The 9,105-nt window shown below is 39.7% G+C and overlaps 1 protein-coding gene across 1 annotated transcript in view; it reads right to left on the bottom strand.

Annotated features, from left to right (window-relative positions):
• The window catches only part of PHEX (phosphate regulating endopeptidase homolog, X-linked), a 201,391-nt gene that overhangs the window by 121,727 nt on the left and 70,559 nt on the right, over window positions 1–9,105 (bottom strand). The window contains exon 11 of the mRNA XM_006752997.2: window positions 7,698–7,826. Within this exon, the coding sequence (XP_006753060.1) occupies window positions 7,698–7,826 (129 nt within the window). The remainder of the gene's footprint in view (window positions 1–7,697; window positions 7,827–9,105) is intronic.

The raw sequence follows: 9,105 nt of genomic DNA, 5'->3' as shown, positions 1-9,105 counted from the left end.
ATGCCGGCACCAGAGGGGCTGGCGGTGGGAGAGAGAAAAAGAAACATCGGTGATGAGAGAGAATCACTGATCGGCTGCCTGTTGCACACCCCCTAGTGGGGATCGAACCCGCAACCCGGGCATGTGCCCTTGACTGAAATTGAACCGGGGACCCTTCAGTCCACAGGCCGATGCTCTATCCATTGAGCCAAACCAGCTAGGGCTAAGCCCTCTTCTTTAATAGGCCTTGACCTTGGCCTCCATCCTGTCCTTGCCAGGCCTGCACAGCCCAGTTTTTAGCAAGAATCCTGATTAAGTCAGTTTAGAGAGAATCCTCCACCCTTTATAATTGAGCAGCATACATATCTATTTGGTCAAACTCCTCAAAACCTGCCCCCCTTGCTAGCTGAGCACTCTGGCCTGCCTTCAGCAAAAGTCCCCTGATCCTTGATGTCTCCTCTTAGTAATTTTCCATCCATTGATCCCCTCAATATGCTGGTTGGCCATAAATCCCCAGCTGTTTAATCCAATCTCTCTCCCCTACTGTGAGAGTCTTCACACCTTTTGCAATAGTCCTGAATAAAGTCTTCCTTAGCATTTTAACAAGTATCAGAATATTTTTTCTTTAATAGGGTTCACCCTGTAACAAAAACACAGAAAATTTGAGGGAACAGCAAAAAACAAAAAACAAAAAAGAAGAAGAAAAAAATACCTATTGGCTGAATTGAGTATATGAATAAAGATAAGTAGTTTGGGACACTATCGTGAAATAAAATGATATGGTTTAATAACTTGCTTCAGTGAAAATGTTTAAATGGGAGCTCCAATTTCACTGAATTTTCTAGAAATGACAGTTAAAGCAGAAAGATTGTCTGTGGATTGTTTGTTGTTGTTTTTTGCTTCAACACTTAATAGAAAATTGTTCTTGGACAATTTCACATTTGCCTTAGTAAAGAATGGTAAACATTTTAAAAAGACTTTTTGATGAAAAATCTTACAGAGCCTTAGGTCACCATGCCAAATATCAAGGATCACTCCTCAGAATGATATATGTAGAAAATACTGGAAATTGAACTCAGTGTGTGGACTGAGCCAAAAATATACCTAGAAAGTTGCTCTTAGATGAATTTTCTGATATCCAACTTATTTCTTAATGTTTCTTCTGAAAATTATGGAACATAAAAATGCAATGTCCACTGGTTAGACTTGAATTGATTAAAATTTCAACTGTATTTGTCTTTAAAATATTGAAATACTAGAAGCAAAATCTATTCCAACTATTTCCTATTTCTAAAATACTAAGAAATAGAAAAATGTGTCTTTTCTTTTTATAATATATTAATATATGAATAAGTAATATCCCGATAAAGGTGAATTAATTATTTAAAAAGCTGCTGAGTCTTCTCATTATGACAGGTCTCTCCATGCCAGTCATGAAAATGGTGAAAATTCTAGTGTTTTGTTTCGAGAGAAGCAAGGGAATAGAGCACTGGCTTAAAGCTAGATCATCTGGGCTTAAAACCTACAAAAATCATTTTTAGGCTGTATGTTCTTGGGAAATTTACTCTCTGAACCTTCGTTTCCTCATCTGGAAAATGGAGGCAGTAATAGCAGTTATAGGTCCATTGTGAGCATTGAATGAGTTAACATATGGAAAGCACTTAGAAGAGTGCCAGACATTCAGTTAAACCTCAGTAAAAGTTAACTACTTTATTGCCACTGCCATATTTTTTAAAATTATAGCCTGACCATCACAGTCACACTAGACCCCTGGAGACCATCCCTTCCCAGCCATCACTGGAATCTTCACCTGCCCTCCATGGATGTGGATATCTATGTGGGAGCATTTATTCACGTATTACAGATATCAATTCTCAATAATAAAAAGGAAATAGAAGAGGAAAATTACAAGTAATAACTTTAGAAATCCCTCTTCCCCCCATGTACACACATACCCCTCCCTAATCCTCTCTCCAGTCATGTAGAGGTCATGAACATACAGAACAGGGTGTGTCACAGTGGCACTGGAGCAACATCTCTATTTACAGTGACAATGCATCGTGGATTCACTAAAGGAGTCCCACTTTCATACCCTGTGTATAACTTTCCACACAATGTGCTAAATATTCAGCTAATATGCTATATTTTAAAGTTATGCATGATCTTCAACTAAATAACAAAATGTTAAAGAAGTTCTCTGACATACAAGGTCCTGATTTGGAGTTCTGAAGACTGCGGAGAGAATATTAGTGTTTGAAAGCACAACATTGTATTCCCCAGGATATATTAAGTTTGGCTTCCAAAGTATTGACCAAGATTTAAATGTGGGAGTTTTCACATAAAAATCCATATTTCTGACTTTTCTAAAAAAAAAATAAAAAAACACTCCAGAATCCTTTCAACCCTTGATGGGCATGTGCATGAAGACAGCCAGAGCTGGACTGTGGGTAGCACATGCATGCCTCTCCACCACTATTGTGTCCCAGACACCAAGCCCCAGAGACAATTACCATTCATCACTGGACTTGCCCTGGTTTTTGCTGATACCCAGCCAGCTTTACTCATGTATGTTAGTTAACGTTCCTAACTGACTGTGAGGATATTTGAGCTTGGATCCTCTGGCTTTTGATTGAGTCCCCAGACACTAAACATCTTTTAACTTGCAGACTCCACCCAACCCAGTCCCTGATCCAACAAGAACCAAGCCTCCAAGATGCTTACATCAGAGTAGGGTCTGGAATTCCTCTCCTCCTCTAAGCTGGTATGCCAGAGAACCTGAAACATCCTCATCAAGTAGCAGCTTGGCTCCCACTCCTATTCCCAGGCCTTGAATCCCGGCATTGTTTGAGTCCTTCTCTGATGATGTTAGAGTCCTCCATGAAACCTAGCAGGTCAGGAACCAAGGACCTCACCTTCCCAGTCCTGGCTACTAGCACCTGCTCACCCAGGGACTGAGCTCTGCTACACTGAACTCACAAGATCCCTCTACAATTCTTTAGATGGTCACTGTTCAATATGGTAACTACATGTCCAATATAACAGCCATACATGGCAATTGAAATGTGGCTAATCCAAACTGAGATGTGCTACAAGTATAAAATACATATGGGGTTTCAAAGACTTAGTATGAAATGAAGTATATAAACAATAACACTAATAACTTTTATATTAATTACTTGTTGAAATGCTCTCTCCCAAACTATATGATAAAGGGTGCCAACCAGAAGCAACCCTGTCATTAAGAGGCTATAGAAACAGAAATACTGAGAAACAGGAAGTCCCTTGGAGAAACCTAGGTACCAGTTTTCAAAGGAAAACTAGATATTTGGGGGTGTGGGGGCCTGGAGGCCCTCACACAGGGTTTGGGACAGTCCATTTAAACCAATTTGAACCAGGGAAAAGTTTCAATGATCTGAAAACTGAAGAGGTTCCTTGTATTAATGCAATGGACTTTCATAAATGAAGTACTGCTGTCCAACTCAGCAGCCTGCCCTGCTCACATGAATCACCAGGACAGGGTTTTTTAGTGGTTAACTGCAAATGAATGATGTGAAAGCCTTGCTACTCCAAGTATGATCCCTAGGATTGCAACATCAGCGTCACTTGGGAGCTTGTGATGCAAATTCTTGGGTCTTACCCCAGACCCAAGTTAAAAAGATCCTTGTTAAATGCAATGAGATCCTCCTGTGATTCCTGTACAAATCAGAGTTCGAGAAGTACCTGAAGTTTAACCTTCTGACTGTGTTCATTTGCTTAACAACAGATTTTTGTAAATAAAACAAAGGCAGCCTTCCTTCTAAGTTAGAGTCTGTGGAATTTGTCCCATTGGGGATCTTTCTGTTTTCCTTTGGGCTGTAGCTAATAATAAAAAATATTTTTCATGTAAATAAATCAGTACTTCCAGGTAGTTCTTGGATGGGAGCCCTGTAGCAGGGTATAAAAAGCCAGATATTTCTCATGTAAGTTTCCAATTTAAGTTTTCCCTGAGGCAAACAGCTTCAGCGTAAGGGATACAAATAAATTTATGCATAATAGATGAGTATTTATGTTAACTATCACACTACCTCCATGGCCATGTACATCAAAATAAGAGGGGGGGGGTTAGGAATGCCAAAATCTACTTTGTTTTAGAATGTCACACTCTAACACATGAAAATGGAACTTTCACACCAAAACTGAGAAAAACAAATTAATCCACATACCTTTCATATTACTTAAAATTCTTCTACTGCCAAAAAAGTCCCACTATATATAAAAAAACACCCCCATTGTCCCTTAATTGTTTTTATATCCTTCCAAGAGGTTATGTTACCACTGTGATTATCTGATAAATTTCAACCCATTTACTCCAACCAAGGAGTGAAAGAAAGCACACAATGGGAATATTGAGTATTTTGAAATAAGACATTAATTCTTCAGTGGAATTATTTGCAAGAAGAGGACTTGTAAGTTCAAATATAAAATCTCAAACATGGCTTAATTCTCCAAAGTATCAAAAGACATCAAAAATCCAGGTAAATGTATTTAGATTTATGGCATTCCAAAACGAACTTCAACACATAATACATAGTTATGCATTACATATCAACACATAATACCAACCAGTTGGTATTATCATGTAGCAGCCCATAATACCAACCATGTGAAATAGCGTAACAGACTTTCTTTTCTCTTTGCCTCTAAATTCAAGCTGCTGTTTGCCTTTAAATTCAACCTGCATCCAAGCTGCTCATATATTTGTATATGGTTGACTATAATGTACTGTTATTAAGGAAGGGGAGTGAAATATACCACCCCAAAATATGCCTCTTTGTCAGAGTGATTATTTGGGGCTGATTAGTTTTGAGAGGCCCCAGACATAAGAGAAGCTCTAAAAAGAGAGAAGTTACCTTTTTTGTGAGAGAAATTAACATCTGCAACAAAAACCTCCATTATAAGGGTGTCCTTCTCTGTGTACCAGGAAGAAAAGGATGACTAAGTCTCCAGAAACCCTTATCACTAGAGAAGGCACAACAACCTTACCTTCCTTTACTGTGCTTTTCCTGGTCGCCTCCCATAACTGCCCCTCCCACTCCAACATCTTTTGTCTTTAGTTGGGGATGGTATTTAAGGTGGTGCTTTGGGCTATTTCCGGGACTTAATATTTCTGGGTCTCTCCCATGTACTAGTATACAAGAGGTGTACATGCTACTAAACTTCTGTTTATTTTTCTCCTATTAACTGGTCTTTGATTATGGGAGATCTTAGCCAAGAACCTAAAAGGATAGAGGGAAAATCATTTTTTCCTCCCTTACATTAGTTAATCTTGCCTAGATATTTTGCTTCATGCCATTTGTAATAAATATTTCTTCACAGCCCTAGCCTGTTTGGTTCAGTGGATAGAGCGTCGGCTTGAGGACTGAAGGGTCCCAGGTTCAATTCCAGTCAAGAGCACATGCCCAGGTTGCGGGCTCAATCCCCAGTATGGGGCGTGCAGGAGGCAGCCAATCAGTGATTCTCTCTCGTCATTGATGTTTCTATCTCTCTCTCCCTCTCCCTTCCTCTCTAAAATCAATAAAAAAATATATTAAAACAATACACAGCTTCCTCCAATGCAGCTGAAACAGATGAACAAGAACACACTGCCAAGGTAAGGAATCTCTTTAAATGTATGACCTTCAAACTCACCTTGACCTTTACTGCCTCCAGGCAGCCATACTGCATTTCCTCAGTTTTCTCATTCTCCCACTCCCCTGGACAACTATTTCACACCTTCTCCTCTCCCCACCAACCTTCAAATACTGTCCTAAACTCAAAATGTATATACCCTTCTGCCTCCTTGACATCTTCACTTGGAAGTCTAATAAATCTCAAATTTGACAGGGCCAAAACTAAACTCCTGATCTCCTCTTCCAAACCTGGCCTTCCCACAGTATTCCCCTTATCAATTAACAACTCCATACTTCCACTTAATCAGACTCAAAGCTCTTACTCTCAGATCCCTCATCCAATCTGTCAGCAATCAACTCTACACTTCTGAATATATTCAGAATCCACCCCCTTCTCACACTCCTACTGCTACCACCTAGTTCAAGCCACTTTCATCTCTGGCCTAGTGCCTCCAGCAGTCTCCTAACTCCTCCCTGCTTCTAACCTTGATGCCCTATAGCAGTGATGGCGAACCTTTTGAGCTCGGCGTGTCAGCATTTTGAAAAACCCTAACTTAACTCTGGTGTTGTGTCACATATAGAAATTTTTTGATCTTTGCAACCATAGTAAAACAAAGATTTGTATTTTTGATAATTATTTTATATATTTAAATTCCATTTAACAAAGAAAAATCAACCAAAAAAAATGAGTTCACGTGTCACCTCTGACACACGTGTCATAGGTTCGCCATCACTGCCCTATAGTCTCTTCTGAACAAAACCGCCAGGGTGATCCTCTCAACATAAGTCAGGTGACATCAGGCCTCTGCTTAAAAGCCTGCATTCCATCTCCACTTCACTCAGGGTAGAGCCAACATTCTTACAATGACCTACAGGCCTTACAAAATGCCACCATCCCTATTACTGCTCTGACCTCAGAGTCTATTTCTCTCACCTTCATTCCTCCCACTCCAGTCTTGTGGACCTCCCTGCTATTCCTATATCTCTCCAGGCACATCCCTGCCTTATGGCTTTTGCTGTTCCTTCTGACTAGAACACTGTTCCCCCAGATAGTTGCCATACCTAATTTCTCACCTCCTCCACATCTGTGACAAATGTCATCTTCATAGTGAGGTTTTCCTTGACCATCCTATTTAATCCTACAACACAATCCATACACCCATACTTTCTAGCATGCCTGATTCCTCTTTACCCTAGCTCCTTTCTCATTTTTCCAGAGTTATTGTCATCTTCTAACACACCTGCTAATTTATACATTGTGTTTTCTATTGTCTACCCCCCTTCCATTTGGATGTCAACTCAGTGAGGTCTGCTTTGTTTTCTTATGTATCCCATGGCCTAGAACAGTGTCTATATTCAGCATATAACAGGTGTTCAATAAATCTTTTTTGACTGAATGAATGAAACTAAACCTCACCACTTATTAAATGTATTTGGCTGGGCCATTAATGCCAGTGCATCAATTACAAACAGCCAGGGACCATAGGTACCTAGAAATTCATTACACAGTTCTTTCCACTTTCATATGTTTAGAAATTTCCAAAATAAAGGGTTTCTTTTTAAGTTTATGAAAAAAATAGACACAACGTGTTTTCTGTGAGATAAGTGTCACACCCCTTTATTTTTTAGAAAACAGTATAAGGAGAGAAGAAAAAAAAAACTGCATCTTATTTTTAAGTCACTTAAAAATTGTTAAATAAAATTGTTAAGTATATTGCAAATCACTCCATCTCTGGGTCTCTGGCTTCCTCATCTCTAAAACAGAGAGTCCTGACTGGAAAAAAAAAACCCTACCTTTTGTAATTACAACAGTTCAAATATCCAATCATAAAATTATCTAGGCCCTTTTTTTCCTAAGCATAGACTTCACACATTTAATTTCTCCAAGGGAAATTCTGACTCTATGTGGCTTGATTTCATACTTTTCTCAGTACTAAATTTTCTTCATTTTCATGATAACATTCTGTGTTTGAGTTTTTAGTCAATATGAAACTGATAGCAGCCTGTTGGCCATATCCCTGTCAGATCTGGTTAGCTGCCATTGGCTTTGAGTTGGGGAGCAGCACTTACCATCTCCTTCTTATCTTCCTGGAAGTGCACATCCACAAACATTTTCCCAACAACATAAGGGAGGGCACTTTCGATAAAGTTTACACATTTGTCCCATTGAGGCAACAAAGTTGTCGTCCCCTGTATTACCTGTGGGAGACAATCAATCCAGATTTAGTTTCACTTGGATGAAACCTATGGCTGAAAAAAAAATCAACAACCTGAAGAAAACAGTCTATGAAACACTGCACATCCCACCCATATACATGTGTCTGATAATAGAGCCAAAGGTAAAATCAGATGAAGAAAAAATTCTGCTTGTCCCCGGGTATATTTAAATTGAAATAAAGCCCTAGCCAGTTTGGCTCAGTGGATAGAGCATCGGCCTGGGGACTGAAAGGCGCTGGGTTCGATTCCAGTCTAGGGCATGTACCTTGGTTGCAGGCTCCTCCCCAGCCTGGGCCCTGGTCGGGGTGTGCAGAAGGCAACCAATCAATGTTTCTCTCACATCGATATTTCTCTCTCTTTCCCCCACTCTCTCTAAAAATCAATGGAAAAAATATCCTCAAGTGAGGATTAAAACCAAATAAAAACATTTTGACAGTGGGAATAATGTAACTGTCCATCCCTTCCAATTTATCCCATTAAACAAAGGATCTAGAAGCATAGCTTTTCTGCAGTTTACAGGGATGTGGCGGGATGCTATCCAAATGTCCAGGGAATATTTAATATCTACTGAGAATTAAAGCTCCACCAAGAAAGGTCTAGAGTCATAGGGGATCCAATTTCCTGCCCAGCAAGGGTTTCCTTGTTCTGGGCAGAAACTCACAAGGCAGACCAGGAGAACATGGCCCGCCATGAACAGCCCAGGAAGCATATTTACATTGTGTCATAGCAAAGAACACATTGGTAACCAAGGAAAATCCAGATGTAAATGTTTTTCCCATCTGTCCCGATTAAATCATTATAAGAAAATATTTACAAACAAGTAAGGAGGTTCCAAAACAGGATTTGCAAGGCTCAAAGGTTTACTCTTGGGGATGAAAGCAAAGAAATAAATATTATTTAATTGCACTCGGAGGTTGAGAGTTCGGCGCACTCAAAATGTAAAGTGAAGGCAGGCAGTGAGGAAGGGGGGCCCTGAGAATGGTGGCTGGAGGTGTCCCTTGAACAATGTTAGACCCAGGTTGTTGGCACAAAGCAAATGGGGTTAACATTTAAGTTCATCTATTCTTCCTCTACTCTCTGGTCACACAACCCCTCTCAGAAGTAAGGGATGCATCTATTTTTAAAACCTCTAGAGAGAACGACTCTACAACTTTCTTTGGCAATTCAATATTATATTTAGCACTTTACACTCAAGAAACATCCCCTCATACCTAACCTCAAAATTTTCACACTCTACTTCTTACACCTCTCTCTCTGACGG

The sequence above is a fragment of the Myotis davidii genome, unplaced genomic scaffold, assembly GCF_000327345.1.
Source record: "Myotis davidii unplaced genomic scaffold, ASM32734v1 scaffold930, whole genome shotgun sequence".
In the NCBI taxonomy this organism is placed as follows: domain Eukaryota; kingdom Metazoa; phylum Chordata; class Mammalia; order Chiroptera; family Vespertilionidae; genus Myotis; species Myotis davidii.
The sequence above is the reverse complement of the archived record's forward strand: the minus strand, read 5'-3'. Positions and strand labels throughout refer to the sequence as shown.